Consider the following 18,213-nt stretch of genomic DNA (forward strand, 5'->3'; position numbering starts at 1 on the left):
ATCTTGAGAAGGGTCAACACACAACAGGGCCATAGCTCTGGGCGAGGTGGACGTTCTCACTTAAAACCCCAACGGACTGCGCAGAACCAGAGGCACAGGTATGCAACCTCACTTATCCGATCCCAGGATGGGCTGTCCACCGGAAGTCCCGCCCACCGGAAGTCCTGCATAACAGCCAGGGTGGGAGGGCCTGCCCTCTACAGGCCTCCCTTTTCACCTGCTTTGGCCATGTGCGGGCATGGCTGGTCCTGAAACAAAAAACCCAGATTCGGGAACTGCATTTATTTGTAAAACACACTTAGCTTGCCCATTTTTAACATAGTGGGTTAAGTGTGAACTCTGACATCTTTAAATGTACTGAGTATCCCGTGAAGACTTAGGAATGTAGGAATAGCGCCAAGTGGTACTGATCTGATTGCTCTGATGTTCTGCTGGTGCCTTGCAGAACGTCCTTAAATTTCAAACCTCGTTGAAAATGATGCCATATTTTTGTGTCTTACCAGACCCTTGGTTCAACAGGAAGCCATCTTTATTTTTTTTAAAAGAAATAAGTAAACTCTTATTCTTACACCTTCTTCCCTAACCTTTGTGGCAGCAGAAGTAGACATAAATGTATAAACCAGGAGGTTCGTATCTAGAAATTTTGGGAGAGAACAGTAAATAAGCCAATTCTGGGTTCTCGGTATTGTATTCCTGAACGTTCCATAGAAGCCAAATCACGGTGCTAGTGAGTCCGACATTGTCCCTCCTTCTCCACCCCAATCTTCTTTTAACAACACCCTTTCCCCTTCTATTCTTCCCTCCTTGAAGCCACAGCCCAGCAGTCAAGTGAAAGGCACTTGGCTTAAACTTAAATAAAATCAGATGCCAGATTTGCTACCTTTTATTAGCTCTGTGACTTCAGCCAGTCCTTGAACTTCTGTGAGCCCCAATTTCCTCTTGTGTAAAATATGATTGTTAGACTAGCTATTCACGAGGTCTGCTGGGCTCCCAGTTCAGGTGGCAGTCACTGACCACAGGTAACCATAGAGTTCTTACCAGCATCTCAGAGAACCATTTCAAGCTTTGGATGCAAGGGTTCCTCTTAGGGCCCAACAGGAGAATTTCTTTCCTTAGCCGAGTGTAACAGGTTCTGTATCAGACACCCCACCCCTCCTTAATTCCGCTTCTGCAAGCAACTCTGCCGACAGCTGTTGCAGATGTTCCTCAGAAGATAAGATTTAACAGACCCCTCACCCTCTTCCCCAGGCAGGAAGGCCCATGCCGTCCGGCATGGTGCTAATGGAAACACACATCCAAGCCTGTGGTTCCCCTTCCTTGGAGGAAATGCTAGACACTCTATCAGGCACGGCCACCAGCATCCATATCTTGCCTTTGTCCAAATTAGAAGAGGTCCTCCCACCAGCTGATGAATCAGCAGATGGAGTCCAAGCTGGGTTTAGCCCCCAGATGTCCTGTGAGCCAGCCCTCCTGAGCTGTGGACACACCACACAACCTTACACAGAGGCCAGGCTCACAGTCAGAATGAGAGATAGGGAAGACTGTGTGATCCTCACGACCAGTTTCTACTGGCAAAGAGTGAATGATAAAAATTTTCCAGAGGGGATGGAACATTGTTACTATTTCAAAGCACCAAACTATGAGCCCTAGTTGAAGTCTTTGGACAGTTGCTGCCATATGTTGAAAACAAGATGTTGTCAGGTATAGATTTGGGGGTTCTCCATATGGCAGGATTCTAGAGTTCTTGTTGCTTATATTATAATGAGGGGCCACACAAGATGCTTTGCACACCCAAGTGAGGAGAGAGACAGGTGCTAGGAAGCTTCCTCATCTGTGCAAGGCTGTGTGAAAGTCAGAAAGTTGGTCATAGTGGACGGGGACTTTGTGTGATCATAGCATACTTTCTGGTACTACTATTTCTGCAGCCTATGTGACGTACATAACGCTAAACAAGCCAGCAACACGTGTACCAGAAGCACCAAAGTGTAGCAGTTATCTCTTGAAGTCTTTAAAATCACCTTACTCTGTTTACCTGTTACCTGCATCTCTGCGTGGCTGAGAACGGCTGACTTCCACACCAAGACATCAGAGAGATCACACAGATCTAGAGTGTTCTTGCAGGTTCCAGGACACAAGAAAACTATTTGTGGACTACGGTTTCCTAGTCTATTACACCTCTTATTCCATTTTCATAGTAACAGGCACACTCAGGTGGAGTAAGAATGCACTGCACGCGTTTGGTAGCACTCTGAGAAGAGCCAGTGTGCCTTGGGTGGCTCTCCGGGTCAGCTGAGAATCACTGGTATGGCGCGTGACAAGCAGTCAGTTGATGGCTCCTCTCTTCATGGGACCACAGAATGCCGAGGTGTTGATCTTCCTTAATAATTTACTCCTCAGACTTGGGTCATTCTTCAAAGTTTACTGTTTATGCTTTGCTGGTCTGATAAGGAGTCAGATTCTGGTTTAACAGGCCTTAATTGAAAAGATAAGCACGTTCCACTGAGGGAAACTTAGCAGAGTCACCATTGGGCCATTGCCACCCATCAGGGCAGGGTTTCCTACTGGAAAAAAATTTGGAAAATTACCCCAAAATTAATGGAACGACGTGAAAAGAACTTTCTTAGCTGTAAGATCAAGGAGTGTTGGGTTTTTCTGTCTATTTTCTGTTTTTATTTTTATTTTATTTATTTTATTTATTTATTTTTGTGTGTGTGTATTTTTCTGAAGCTGGAAACGAGGAGGCAGTCAGACTCCCGCATGCGCCCGACCAGGATCCACCCGGCACGCCCACGAGGGGGCGATGCTCTCCATCTGGGGCCTCGCTCTGTCGAGACCAGAGCCACTCTAGCGCCTGGGGTAGAAGCCAAGGAGCCATCCCCAGCGCCCGGGCCATCTTTTGCTCCAATGGAGCCTCGGCTGAGGGAAGGGAAGAGAGAGACAGAAAGGAAGGAAAGGGGGAGGGGTGGAGAAGCAGATGGGCACCTCTCCTGTATGCCTTGGCCAGGAATCGAAACCAGGACTTTCGCACACCAGGCTGATGCTCTACCACTGAGCCAACCGGCCAGGGCCTGTTTTTATTTTTTAGTGAAAGGAGGGGAGGTAGAGATAGATTCCTGCATGTGCCCCAACTAGGATCTGCCCAGCAAGCCCACCAGGAGGCGATGCTCTGCCCATCTCCATTGCTCAGCAATGAAGCCATTTTTTAGCACCTGAGGCAGAGGCCACAGAGCCATCCTCAGCACCTGAGGCCGACTCACTAGAACCAATCAAACCATGGCTGCAGGAGGAGAAGAGAGAGAGAGAAGGGGGAGGGGTGGAGAAGCAGATGGTCATTTCTCCTGTGTGCCCTGACCAGGAATTGAACCTGGGACATCCCCATGCCTAGCCCATGCTCTAGCACTGAGCCAACCAGCCAGGGCCTGCCCTTTCTTTTTTTAAAACACTGCTCGCCTCCCACTACACCAATGTCACAGATTACACTGGCCACAGCCTGCTGTCTGGAAACCTCTGGCCAGAAGGTGAAAGGAGATGTCTTCATTGAGACCTGTGACCCAGGGCTCGGCTCGCTGACAAGAGCCTGGAAAGCCCGGTTTCCCGGGTGCCCCTCCCTAGGCCAGCATTCCCCTTTCCGCCCCAGCACTCACGGTCCTGCCCCAGCACACCTCCCAGCCCCATTGCTCCTTTTTTCAGAGGACAGCCCTCTGCTTCTTCCAAGGCAACACTCAGTAAACCTAATCAACTGGCACATGCAGACAGGGCGGAAGGAAGGGAACCCTTTACATGATGTGTATGTTGCTACAATTAATATGTGGGTATCTGCAGACAAGCTAACCAAAAGATACCTGGAGGGTGTTCTAGAGAGGAAGTCTCAGGGTTGGAAGAGTTTTTAAAGGGTTATGTTGGGCAGCCCCCTGGACACTCAAACCTCATGGGAAGAATTTCTAAAAACAAAAGGGGGGGCACAGTCTCCAGCAATGGAGACTTTCACCACTCAGGGAAAGTTATTTCATCTTTAAACAATGTTGCCTTTTCACTTTTGAGACGTTCTCCTTTGGATGTGCAGGACTTTCCCCACAGCTTTCCCTACTGAACCTGATTCTACCCCTCAGGTCAGAAGAACAGCCTGTGTTCCCTCTTCCACGCAGTATGCGTTCAACAAATACACTTTTGAGCACATACCAAGTACCGCTGTCTGATCGTGCAAGTCTCTTCTTCCCAGCCAAACATTCCAAAACTTGTCAACTATTTCCTATGACATTAATTTATGTCCCCTCTTCTGAAATGACCGATTTTCCGCTCTCCCTCTTTCGAGTATGACAGCCAGAAATGAAAACATTTCTTTCACCAATGCCCCTGAAAGTTCCCATGAAACACTGGAGACTTCCCATGGAAGCTGGAGGCCGGGGAGCGTTGTCATGGCAGGTGGTGAGGGAGAGATGCGAGTCACACAGAGGGCTGGATTTGTCTTCCAGGTGCAAGATAAAAAAGGCCTTGGATCCAGTCCCGTGTCTGAAGGACGGATACAAAAATCCAATCTGTCGTGACTCTTATCTCTCATTCATTCTGTTTCATTAGAACCCCATAAACCACCAGCAGCTTTCCTTGCAGTGAAAGGCTTTATTGCATGTAGCACTGCACCAGACTGGGTGTTGGTCAATATAGAAATATACATAATGTATGCTTTTCTCCTTTGACTCTGGAACCTAAGCAAATAGGTTACGTTCCCCAAATTCCATAAACCCACAATTCTGTGTGGTGACCCAGGAGCTCCTAAAGAACTTCATTCTAAATACAGAGAGGTATTCCTTTGCAGAAACAAGCCCAGCAGCTTGGTTCTACTATATAATTAAATCTCCCCGCCCCACCCCACATACTTTGCAGTTATGTTTTATGGCTTATTTGGAGTGCTCATATTTTATCAGAAAATTATACTTTCCTCTAAATAGGTTTTACAACGCGTTTGAATTATGATGGCTGGCTTCGTGTTCCAATTATAATTAAAACAGTGAAAAATAGTGAACCCATATGTCACACGTGGTTGGGAAGAGTGCTTGGTCCTCTGAACCCCCCAGCCCCTCCTCACACCCTGCAGTCTCGGGGCTGGGGGGGCACTCTGACCAGCTCGGGGGGGGGGGCAAGTTTGACCACTGGGTGGGAGTAACTGGTTTTAGAAAGAAACAGAACAGCCTAGGGAGAAGGAATGAGGAGGTCTCATCCTTTGCATGTTCCCAGACTCAGCTAAACTATCTCCTCCTCCAAGAAGCCTTCCTGTCCCTCTGGTCCCCTAACATCTTCTCACCTGTCCAATTTTCTCCTTTTATAGCACTCACTTTCTCATGAGCAGTGTTGAGATCTGTGTGTTAGTTTATGAGCATGCTGTCTGCTTCCCCACTGGACTATCAGCTCCTTGAGGGCCAAAGCAGTGTCTTCATTGTTCAACACTGGAGAGCCAACTCCTTGCAAATATTAGTCAACAAAGGTTTGCTGAATGCGAAAAATGAATGAATGAGTGAGCACATGAACGAGTGGTGATGTTTCTTGTGGAAGCAGCTTTGTTGGGATATGCTTCTAAAGGACTGTCCTTTTTCCCTCCCTACTCCCCCAGCCCTCCCCACACACATACACACCAAGGACCCAAACACATGAGTCTGTCAAGTCCTAGCCCAACCTGACCAATCCAGCCCCACAAAAACTCTTGCTGCCAAGTTCAAACATGAAACCCCTTGCCAGGAGAGACTAGCCCAACCCAAGAGGCCTGCTGTTTGGTCCTCAGGGAACGTCATTCTGTAGGGAGACAGAAGAACACATAGATCCACCGAGTTACTTATGCAGTGATGACCACATTGTCACAGGACAGAACAAGGCCATCAGAGCTGATCCGTCTGCTGCCCTGGGGCCTTGGCCACGAATCCTTAGGTCATTATCCCTGAGCCTTTATAGTCTTCTTCTCTATCCTTGCAAAAGAAACCTCCTCATTTGTTGGTCACTGGTGGACCTTCAACTAGAGTGTTTATCATGGACCTGTGCTGTCCCCAAGTGGCTTGGGCCCCCTTAGGTCCTAACCCTCTGCTTATTGCTTTCCATCAGGCATCGGGCTTGGAATCCAAACCAGTAGTGGACAGCATCCTGTTTTTACGTGACAAAAGATGGGAAGAGATCAGAAGTGTCCTAACTTCTGCTTTCAGTCCTGAAAAGCTGAACGAGGTAAGACACAGGAAATGCAGACCCCCATCTGTAAGGGACAGGTTTCTTCTCTCTGTACGCGCTGGAGAGCTGGTCCACACTGCATCGCTCATCCACAAGGCACAACAAAATGCCCGCCCACTGGGGGGCCTCCAGACCTCCCTATTCTGCAAAAAGCACAGGATACTGTACCGGAGTGTCTTCCTATTCTTTAGCCTCCCATCTCCCCAGCTGCCATGAATCAGTGGACTCAACAACCATTTAAGGCATTGTCCTTGTGTCCGGGGACTGTGCCCCAGGCACATCGGGGACACCCAGGAGAAAGCTGGAGCAGCTCTCCTCACACTTGCATGGATAATAGATCACCTGGCGGTCTTGTTAAAATGAAGATTCCAACTCAGGTCTGGGATGGGCCCGAGACTTTGCATTTCTAACAACCTCGCAGGTGATGTGGATGCTTCTGAACAGGGAAGCATTCTTCCCGTAGCCAGGAGGCAGAGAACAGCCTGAGACAAAGGTGAGCTCAAGAAAGAGACGGCCATGCATTCTTGGGGAGGAGCAAAGGGGGAATGTTCCTGGGAGCATGCTAGGTCCATAGACATGCCCTTCTGGTTAACCTCCCTGGCCAAGCCAGAGGGCAGAGTGGTACGGCCAACATTCTGCCAGCTCTCTAAGGCCCTGAGCTCCCTCCTTCCCCACCCAGTCACCTGCCCCTCTCTACCCCTTCGTCCTTCCTCCCAGCCACATTCTCACACCTGATCCTCATTGATGGCCCCTCAATTGCTGCTCCGGCTTTAGCTTTTGTTCTGAATTCTGCAACAACTCGGGAAGTGGCTAAGGGACTGCCTCTGTTTGAGTCCCAGGCTGGTGGGCACCTCCAGAGCAAGGGACCTTCCAGAGCCATCCACCCCATCTCACTGTTCCAAAATGCCTGAGCCCAGAGTGGCCTGTCTTCAGCTCAATAAATGAAAGCTACTCCTAGCTTAAACTCAGGACGCTCACCCATATGGTCCTGTTTACTCCCCATTAGTCTCCTGAATTCCCCCAGCAGAGGAAAGGGCCTCATACATCATAAGTAACCCCAACCAATTACACTCACTCGGAAGCCGGTGATCCTGCCCACCTTCAATGAGGTTTAGTTTGTGTCTCCTCTGCAGCCTTTGACATCTGAGGGCAGAGGGTGAGCTCAGCTCATAGCACCAGCGAACACTCACAGCTCTACCCGGGGATCAGACGCCACCCATAGGCTTCCTATCTGCATTAAGGCACTTAATCTTCACCACATCCCTGGGAGACAAATGCTATTATCATCACTCCCTTTACACATGAGGAAACTGAGGCACAGAAACACGCTCCACGTCACACAGCTACTGGGTCGCAGAGTCAAGATTAGAACCCAGCTCTGGAATACTCTAAACCCCTCTGATTGGCGGCTTCTCTTACCTACAGGTGGTTCTGAAACTGCCTGGATTGTCCCAGGGGTTGCCCGGAAGGGGGGATGGAGGGAAGTGGAGCAAATGGGGGGTCAAAAGCAACCCTCCTAGGCCCTGGCCGGTTGGCTCAGCGGTAGAGCGTCGGCCTGGCATGCAGCGGTCCCGGGTTCAATTCCTGGCCAGGGCACACAGGAGAAGCGCCCATTTGCTTCTCCACCCCTCCCCCTCTCCTTCCTCTCTGTCTCTCTCTTCCCCTCCTGCAGTCAAGGCTCCATTGGAGCAAAGTTGGCCCGGGTGCTGAGGATGGCTCTGTGGCCTCTCCCTCAGGTGCTAGAATGGCTCTGGTTGCAACAGAGCGACGCCCCAGATGGGTAGAGCATTGCCCCCTGGTGGGCATGCCGAGTGGATCCCGGTCTGGCGCATGCGGGAGTCTGTCTGACTGCTTCCCCATTTCCAACTTCAGGAGAAAAAAAAAAAAAAAAAAGCAACTCTCCTGTATTTTATACCCAAGTTTGGAACTAACTGAGGTATGGAAACAGAAATCGCTCCTTTCTTACCAGTAACGCTGTTTGAGAAGCATCGCTCCGCCATCTAGTCCCATGAGCTCGCTAGTACTCCCCCCACCCCCAGCAGTGGGAAGATTGCAGCCTCCCCCGCAGGAGGGCGGCCCAGAGCACCCACGAGGATCTGGGCGGGGCCTGTGCACATGCTCAGTGCCTTCCTCCCAGGTGCGAGTCTGGTAAGGCAGGGAGGGCGTGGAGAGAGGGAGACAGGCTGGCGGTGTAGCTCAGAGGCAGCCCTCCTCAGCCACAGGTACACACTGGCGTCACCTGCGGAGCTGTGACAGCTACTGCTATCTGCACCCCACCTCTAGATGTTCTGATCAAATGGGTTTGGTTTGGAGTGCAGCCTGGGTGGGAGGGTTTTTACAGCTTCCCAGCTGCTTGTATGTCAGCCCTAGGTTGGGGACCACCATTAGCAGAAGGAAAAGTGAGGTTTCCACGAAAAGGGGAACACCCGGCTTCGGCTGCAGTGAGGGGGCCTGCCCCACTTTTAGCCACTGTTACGTATTGAGGTTTCGTGGGAGAATTTGTTTGAAGGAAGAGCCTTCTCCTTTAAAAAGTTGTAATGCCCCATTTTAACTACTGGACAAGCTGAAGGGAGGGCACCTTTATTACAACTCCTCACTAAAACGTTGAGTTAACCCAAAGAGGGGGAGTGACATCTGTCAGTCAGTCATGGTGCATCCCATTTCTTTACTCATGAGCAAACAATGGCGGGACAGAGCTGCAGATGCAGAAAGAATCTCTTTTGTGCAAAAGAAACTGATGAGGTGTATCTGATTGGGGGAAACAGACAGTTTTGAGCTACGTTTCTTTGAAAAAAAGAAACAATGAACCTCATTAAGGTCTTGATTTTTTCTTAGCACCTTAGAGGGTATATTCCAAAAACTGAAACTGATAACGGTGTTGTTTCCCAAACAAACCTAGTCCTTTTGTGATCCAAAGCATTTCCTTCTTTGGGTACAGAAATCGAATTCTTAGTTCCTGAATTAGTTGCAGAAAATAGTTACCTCTAAGTCAGTGGTTCTCAACCTTTCTAATGCCGTGACCCCGCAATACAGTTCCTCATGTTGCGGTGACCCCAAACCAAAAAATAATTTTGGTGGCTACTTCACAACTGTAATTTTGCTACAGTTATGATTCAGAATGTAAATACCTGATATGCATTATGTATTTTCCGATGGCTTTAGGCGACCCCACCGGGGTCGCGACCCACAGGTTGAGAACCGCTGCTCTAAGTGGTTCACAGCCCTAGGGGAAGTGGGTAGTCATAAATTAAAGGGAGGGGTGAGGGAAAGAAATTTCATAGACAGATTCCCCTGTCTGACCATCTCAGACCCATGGTTTTCAGGATCTGGGCCCCAGAGCCCTGAACCCCTCCCTTGCTTTATTTTTCTCTGTTGCACTATCACTAGCTAACATTACCTGTACTTGACATCTTTTATTCTTTACTGTCAGCTTCACAGCAGTAGGCACATAATGGACACTTATAGTCATTTGTGGAAGGAAGGAAGGAGGGAGGGAAGGAGAGAGAGAGGGAGGGAGGGAGGAAAGGAAAGGAAGGAAGGAAGGAAAAATCAAAGAACCAGGGAAATAATTTTGTCAAGGAAAAATTAAATATAAAGATGCAACCAACTGTTGCCTTTCTCTTTAGAGAGTCCCTGCTATATATTATATATATGGAAATAGGAAAAGCAAGTCACAAAGACATAAAGAGGACAGTGAGGCACATGGGGTCTGGGGTTGAGGAGGCAGAGACGGGAGAAGCTCAGAGAACCAAAAGGAGCCTGCGATTTATTTGGTTGCTAGTTCCGGAGTCTCTTTTCCCAGAAATAGCTTTGAAATACCGATATCTCCAATCCTTTCTGAATTTGTAACTAGCTTTTGGACTTTAATTATCAAATTTCAGAGTTTTTTCTTGAAGTGAAGGTTTGTTTTCCCTTGGAAGTCTGAGGTTTTTCCCATAGCACCTTGGCAGCCTGCACTCTTTCTTGTGTCTGTGTCATTAATATTCAAGAGGCACCAGCTTTATTTGTGTGCATATTAGGCTGCCTTGGTCAACAAACGCTTGAAAGTTCCTTTCATATCAGCATTATATCATGAATCCATATTTTTACTTAAAATAAAATTGGTTTTCGGCTTAAGTTGTATCAGGGATAATATAGAGAGTGAGAGAACCAGTGAAAATTTGATTGATGCGTGCCTGATTCCGGAAGAAGAGACCATCCAAGTCGTAGCCCAGTGACAGACAAATTATTGAGATTTATATTAAAGGATGACTAAGTAATGCTGGGGAAACAACTGATTGTTTTATTAGGGGAAATTTTGCCAGATTAACTTGCTGGAGGTTTCATCCTGTCCCCTAAAGGATTAATATTTTTTAAAGGGGGTCACTGGTAGATTTACTTACATTTTTAGCGTCTTTTGCTAGGTGCTTTACCTAAGATTATTACTGAGTAACCCTGGGATTCTGGGAAACTTTATTATGGGTGGAAGTAAATCAATTGAACTTTGGGAAACAAAACTGAGGCTAATTTAATTCTCTGAGAGAAATGCCTAAGTAATGGGATTCTCTGGGGACCCAGGTTAGCACTAATTTTATTTTTTAATTTTATAACTCATCTGAAAGAGGGAAAACACAGGGCAATGTATACATTGGTATATTCCTCAAAGCTATTCTGAGTTGAAAACTATTAAATCAATTGGAATAAGTTACTAAGACTGTTCTAAGATTGTGTTTGTCAGCACAAAAGGGACAGGTAACCTTCAGTGTAAGCAAGAATAAAATAGTACATCGAGGGGGAAAGCATTTAGACTGTACTTATGTGACATTGAACTTCAAGCTATGAATTACTACCAAGGAGAAGGATTTGAAATTGTTGAGGACCGAAAAGGCCCCATGGTCATACAATTCAGTAAAATATTGCAAACCATCTTTTTAGAGATTCACCAGGTACCTCAACATATTAAAGGTTTAGGGGAGACTTGCAGTAGGTGAAAATGTAAGGTAGTTACATCATAGTCAGTTACTAAGAGAAATTAGGCAGTTGGACACTATGTCTTTGGCGATAGATTTCATGGGCAACTCCATTTTCAAGTGCCTCTTGAGTAGAGAGACCAAGCTCCAAATTGGATAGACCACGGACCCAACCCAATATGGCGGCTGGTATAGTCTCTGTTCTCAAAGCCCAATAGAAGGGATGGGCATTTTCTCATTCACCCAGATAACTAAGCCAGTGGTCACCCACTGAGCAGATATAAGAGAACTGGCAAATTCATCCATGAGAGCCTAAGGCTGTGTGTGTGCATGTAACCCAAGAGGAAATGAGGCAGTCCTGTATCTGTGCTTGGGTACTCCATTAAAGAAAAGTCAGACCAACAGGGAAGGCTGGTATCTCTCACAGTCACTGAGAATCCAGCTTGATGCCTACTTTTTAACTTTCATCCAGATGTTTCCTGTCGGGAAGGCAGTCAATAATGTATGAATCTTAAAGACAGAGGCAGATGTGGTTATTATTCCCTCTAGGCCTTCCTTGCCTTGGAGAAGACATAATACTCTGGGATGACTACAGTTTTTAAAAATTTAGGTTGAAATAGCCAGCTTATGAGTAAATGCATAGCAATAACCATTTCAGTGCAAAAGTCTTTGCAGGATTACAGACATCATCACAGTTTAGTTTGCCCTTTAAATTTTCGCTGTGAACTCCCAGACAATCATGCACAAGGGCTTCTAAAACAGAACACAGTCTCCCAATAATGTTAGAACAAGCAGCTTTTTCTTGGCCGCATCAGCCTCCAGCAGTCTATTTTTAATATTTGCTTTTATTTCTTCATCCTTCCTAACAATAAAAAATGAAGGTCATTAGAACCAAGTGTGGCTGTGGTAATAAATACTTCGGAATCCAAAAATACATTGTCCCTGCCTGACCAGTTGCCCATTCTCCAGAATGTCTGGGTATTTATTTAGCAGCAACAGATCATTACCTTGTAACACAATTGTAGTCCACTGACACCTAATCTCCTAATTAAAATCAATATAATGATAGACTGTTTAAATTCTGGTTAAAATGTTCCTTTTCTATTTGCATTTAAAAGACAACACACTCCTCATCATGGGTGCCCCCATCCTGGCTTGTAATTTGGCTCTCCTTTGCCAGAATTATAATGTCACTCCAACTTGCCGCTAGTTAAATCTAACTAAGAGCATCTCAATGTGCCTCCCAGCTTGGCTGTTGCCTGGCAACGCCAGCAGCCACCTCCTCGTCAGGGTGAGTTCTAATTGGTCAAACTCTTGATAGAAGCCACTGACTTATTAGAAATGACACTTGATTATTCACCTAGATGGCTAGAATTAATATATATATAAGCAGGAAATTTTGCATAAAAATAAGCCAGGGATGTTTTTAATATCTGGGTAGCAGAAGTAGGTTGTAAATTTCGTTAACTTGTATTAATTTTACCATTGTTAGTCTCCAGTTTAGAGCACTTCTGGGTATTAATTTTTTTATTTTTTCAATCAACAATATGGTTCAATACCATCTCCCATCCCTATTAGCTGACTTTTATTTATTCATAAACTCGACCTCTGACATTAGTTTCAAAATAGCATTGCCCCCAGGTCTAGGAATGCCAAGTAGAATGAAACATTAAATTCATAATATTCAACCAATATTTATTATTTCCTGTTTTTGAGGGATTTATAATATAGAAGAGCAACAGAGTACATATATTCCTACATTATTGCCATGTTGTGGGAGACAGTATCAGCTCGTGCCCTCTTTCAAGCATCAGAAACCACTTCGGGCGGCTAGGGGTGGGTAGCATTGGAACTGAGCCCCAAAGCTTTTGCTGAGTTTTGACAGAGAGAGAAGGTGTGCTGCAGGTGGAATGAGCCGCAGGAACAAAAGCATCTGGACAAGAAAGTACAGGGTGTGTTCAGGGAATAGAGAAGGACAAATTGGCTGGAACACAGAGTACATGCAAGGGCTGAGCGAAAGCAGACTGGAAAAGTAGGTTGAGGCACATAGAGTTCGCCAATCGCTCCCAGGGGTGGGGGAGGGCTCTGTGCAAACTTCACTGGAGAGCAAGGAGCTATTAAATACTTGAAAGAGGGAGACTGAGGAAAAGGGGTTCCAATTCAGCCATGCAGCCTCCGAGATGCCAGATGTCCCCCCTCCAACCCATAGGACAAACACTTACTTCTACAGCAGGTTAGGAGAGGTGCACGCGGTACCTCTAACATCTCCGCTTTGCCGTGGCCCCAAGGAAGGGGGGGCACCCAGGAGCCATGTTTTGATCTCAGAGTGTCGGGCTCTTTTCTGAATCTTTCTTCCCGTGTGACAGGTGAGTCGCCCAGCCTCCACACTGTCTGTGTGTGGGGTCATTTCAGTTTTTAGGGGTATAAAGTAACACAGAAGAGACCCTCTCCTCCCCTCCCCGCTCAGGAAATGTGTCTCCCGAGCACTCAGCTGTCTCCAGTCCCTCACCTTCCTGTGGCTCCAAAGGCTTCGTGATGTTTGTTTTTTCAAGTTCATGCCATCAGAACTGGGTTGGGTGAAATTATAACCTTGACGTTAATTAACCGAGGAGCGAAGGGAGTGTGCCTCCTGATTTTGGAGGAGAAGGGCATTAAGCCGGGAGCCAGAGGATCTGGTGTTCCAATTCTCACTTTCACTAAATTATTTGAACATAAAAATAACCAGAGTCTGTCTTTTAGGTCTTTATGTAATTCTGAAATCAAAGAGATAGAAAAAGGCTTTTTTAGGGATGTCATGTGCTGGAGCAAGTAGATGGGTCCACTGATCTGAGTGTTTACTGCCTGGAACCAGGAAATTGCCTCATCTTTCCATGGTCCCTAAGCAACGGTCTCAGCCTGGTGTTTAGTGACCTGCTTGGGGTCCTAAAATGTCCATAGAAAGGGACCTTATAGTCTAGCTCATTACAAGTAGCCTCTCCTTTGGGGGTGAGGACCCAGTTCAGAGACATTCAAATGATTTGCCCAGAGTAAGAGGTAGAACCACCATGGGTCTCAGGCCTTCATTCAGGACCAGCGCCCAGGAAACTGCACTGCATTCATGCTAAGAGCACCCCAATGTGTCAGAGCTTCTTGGATTCTTTCAATGTCAAGGGTCTCAGAGAACATTCAGGCCATCAGTTATCACATAGATATTTCTAAAAAATCAGCTGTGTTGCATTGTTCTTATTCCTGATGGAACAAATACCAAGAACTTCAGTAATACATGACAACATACAAGAGTTGCCACAAGATAAGGACATTGAGAGTAAGTAAATTAGTTATCTACTGCTGTGTAACAAATTACCCCCAAATTTAGCAGGTTAACAAACCTTCATTAGCCCATAGTTTGTGTGTGTCAGGCATCTGGACATGGCTTAGCTTGCTGCCTCGGTCTCAGGGTCTCCAACCTGAGCTGTGGTCTCATGGGATGGCTTGACCAGGAGAAGATGGACCTCTGAGTTTACTCGCCTGCTTATTGGTAGGATTCATTTCTTTTGTGTGTGTGTGTGTGTGTGTGTGTGTGTGTGTGTGTGTGTGTGCGCGCGTGTCAGTGACAGAAAGAGGAACAGATAAGGACAGATAGACAGGCAGGGAGAGAGATGAGAAGCATCAATTCTTTGTTGTGGCTCCTTAGTCTCCTTAGTTGTTCATTGATTGATTTCTCATATGTGTCTTGACCGGGGGCTGCAGCAGACCGAGTGACCCCTTGCTCAAGCCAGGGACTTTGGGCTCAAGCCAGCAAACTTGAGCTTCAAGCCAGTGCCTTTGGGCTCAAGCCAGCAAACATGGGGTCATGTCCATGATTCCATGCTTAAGCCAGCAACCCCACACTCAAGCCGGGTGAGCCCGTGCTCAAGCCGGCGACCTTTGGGGTTTTGTACGTGGGTCCTTTGTATCCCAGTCCAACATTTTATTCACTGTGCCACTGCCTGGTCAGGCAGGATTCATTTCTTAATAGGCATTGGGAATTAGGCTCAGAAGCTTGTTCTCTGTCCCTCAGTCAATAGGGATCTCCAAAGGGTTTCAGCGAAACATTGCTCAGATAATACAAAATTTTAGAAGGCCAATCCAGCGACTGCATTCAGGATAGATTAGAAAGTGAAAAGGCAGGAGACAAGGGGGCTCTTGGAAAAAATTTTAGTACTCCTCTGTGCCAGGCACAGCACAAGGTACTCAAACAACAAATATGCTTAAGATCTAGTCATTGCTCCCAAGAAACAGGATAACAACCATATTCCAGGCAGCAGGTGGCAAAGCCTGAATTAGAGCAGGCACTGGGGAAGTAAAGATAAAGAGGCAGACACTGAGGCAAGAACACACGAACCCAGTGGGTGTTGTCTGGGAGGAACACGAGAAGGCAGAAGGATGCACCCAATTCCAATCTTTGTCACACTTTTCAAGGGAACTATTATTATTCCCATTTTGCAGAAGAAGAAAGATTTGGAGAGGTTAGGTCGAACACAAGTAAGAAGTGCCAAGGAGAGGAAGCCTAATAATTCTCAGTGGCTTTGAGTGTTTGCTCTCTGCAGGCCAAGTACATTTAACAAGATCCAAGTCTTAGCCTCAAGGAAGAAACACCAAGGGTGAAATTCTGGAGATTTCCTAAAAGGAAAGAAGAAAGCCTTTGAGCAGGTGGATTTCTTAGCTCTTCTGTGTCATTATCCCCTGAATTGTCTGTTTCGTCTGCTCATAAAGCCCTCTTCCGCTTCTTGAATGAACTCTATTGCCCTCGGTCTGCACCTTGACTCGGAATCCTTTAGAGTAGACCAGTCAGTAAAGATTCCGTCTATCTTGTTTTAAACTGGGCCACTTTAATTATGTGGTAAACGCCAGGTTACGAAGGACCTCCTTCCTTGGGATTTTCCTCTCCAGGCTGAGGATGGTTACTGCTAGTTACCAAATAGCAACCAGCTCTACCCTCAGCGTCATCAGTAACGAAGATGACCAATGTGAGAGGTGACAGGAGCCAAGTGGGAAACTTTCTCCCCCAGGCTTGGCTGCTGGACCGTAACCCCCAAGAAGAAATCGCTCTTTAAAAGTCTTAATAGCATTAATAGTTTATCTGATTGTCAGTGTAATATGTGCAGTATGAAAAATCTAAAACAACAAAAATAGAAACCACTCTTTATGCTACGAAGATAAAATGTAACAACCAAATGAGAGTCTTTTATTAAGATTTGCGTGATGATAGCATTGTGTGCTCATCTGTGCATGAGTTTGCACAAGCCACCTATCCCTGCTTGTCTGCAAATCTACGGGGATAACTGTAGGCTTTGTGGCTTGTATAAAGATGATTGCCAGAGAGCTTTTGTTTGTAAGCAACCCATGGAAGAGCAAATATTCTGTAACCACTTGTGTTCTAATGCAAGGAAGAAAATCTGAGACGGTGGCTATTGGCCAACATACAGATCCTGCTCTCCTGTGGTATAATATTTGCCTTGTATTGCTTTTTAAAACATTTTTCATATTACATGCCCCATCTCACATCACATTAACCCAACTGAAAATGTCAGTCTCCATTTAGTTCAACAGACAGCAGGCAGAGTGTGGTAGAAAATTACAATCACGCCAGCCAGCAACAAAGAATTCTAGTCGCAGGCACGTGGACGAACCGATGGTGGGCATCTGGTCCAGTCCCCACCCTTTGCACTGTCCTGGCATATGATTAGATTCAGTATGGGTGGACCTCTCTGTACACAAAGCATGCTTCTGAAGAGTTGTATGTAAATCAAATTTTATGTTGCATTGCATTTTGGAACAGTAAGAAAGCTTTAAGCTTGACATCTAAAGAGACTTTTATTTATTTGTTTGTTTGTTTTTATTTATTTATTTTGAGAGTGAAGAAGAAATAGGGGAGAGAGAGGGAAGAAGAAAGAGAAGCATCAATACATTGTTCCACCTAGTTGTACCAGTGAATGTTTCTTATATGTGCCCTGACCTGGGCTCAAACTGGTGACCTTGGGGGTCAAGGCAGCAATCCTGGGACAGAGCTGGCAACCTTGGCACTCAGAGACCATACTTTATCCACTGTGCCACTGGCCAGAGCTAAGAGACTTCCTTTTAAACAGTAGTTTTCTTTTCACCATGTTACTATTCCCCTAAACTAAATCTACAAGGTATTCTTGTGTATGTGATGTTACTGAAGTAGAGTTCACTTGTCCCACTATGCTTATTAAAGTACTGGAAGGACCGTAGCCAGTGAAGCCAGTCCTAGAAATGTAGCTTAGATAGCATTGAGTCCACCAAACATTAAGGTGGTAGGAGATTTCTTGAGAGTAATAACCCATCACACACACTTTTATACTGATGGATTATTAAATTGATGGTTTTGACTGACCTGTGGTGGTATAGTGGATAAAGTGTCGACCTGGAATGCTAAGGCCACTGGTTCAAAACCCTGGGCTTGTCTGGTCAAGGCACATATGGGAGTTGATCCTCCCCCCTTCTCTCTCTCTCTCTCTCTCTCCTTTCTGAAATGAATAAATAAAATCTTTTAAAAAATAAAATAACTTGATAGTTTGTGAGAATTTAGAAAAGAATTCGGTAGTCCTAAAGAGTCCATCCAGAATTACCAAGAGTAACTCAGAATCGTCACCCTCATTTCCTTTTTGAGTGGATAGGTAGATGGGGTACACTTCAGCCTCAGCAAATCATTTGACAAAGTCTCCCTGCTCACCTATGGATTAGATGCTGCCTGGCTGAAAGTGTACTTAGGTCCATGCACAGCTGGCCGAAGGGCCAGAAACAGTGAGAACGACCAATTCTTTGGCTACCTAAAGTGGCCATCTAGCAGAGGGCCTCAGGCTCTGTGTTGATCCTGTATAGATGTCCACAAACTGAATGCAGGCGTAGAAGGCACACTTACCAAATTTCAAATGGAACAAAGGAGTAGTTGCGGGAGATAAGATTTGAGTGAGAGGGCACACCCCTCAGCCCAGCCACCCTGGGTCCAAACAGCCCACGGCTCTAAGCCCTTACGGCTTCATGAGCAGAAAATCCCTCCCCCCCCCCCCAGGAT

The 18,213-nt window shown here is 46.2% G+C and overlaps 1 protein-coding gene across 3 annotated transcripts in view; it reads left to right on the plus strand.

Annotated features, from left to right (window-relative positions):
• TBXAS1 (thromboxane A synthase 1) overlaps positions 1-18,213 on the plus strand; it is a 132,094-nt gene that overhangs the window by 63,131 nt on the left and 50,750 nt on the right. For 2 of the 3 annotated variants that reach the window (XM_066366180.1, XM_066366181.1), the window contains exon 5: positions 6,088-6,204. The exons of the other annotated variant lie outside the window; for it this stretch is intronic. In XM_066366180.1, the coding sequence (XP_066222277.1) occupies positions 6,088-6,204 (117 nt within the window). The remainder of the gene's footprint in view (positions 1-6,087; positions 6,205-18,213) is intronic. 3 annotated transcript variants of the gene reach the window in all.

This window comes from Saccopteryx leptura, chromosome 2 (genome assembly GCF_036850995.1).
Source record: "Saccopteryx leptura isolate mSacLep1 chromosome 2, mSacLep1_pri_phased_curated, whole genome shotgun sequence".
Classification (NCBI taxonomy): Eukaryota; Metazoa; Chordata; class Mammalia; order Chiroptera; family Emballonuridae; genus Saccopteryx; species Saccopteryx leptura.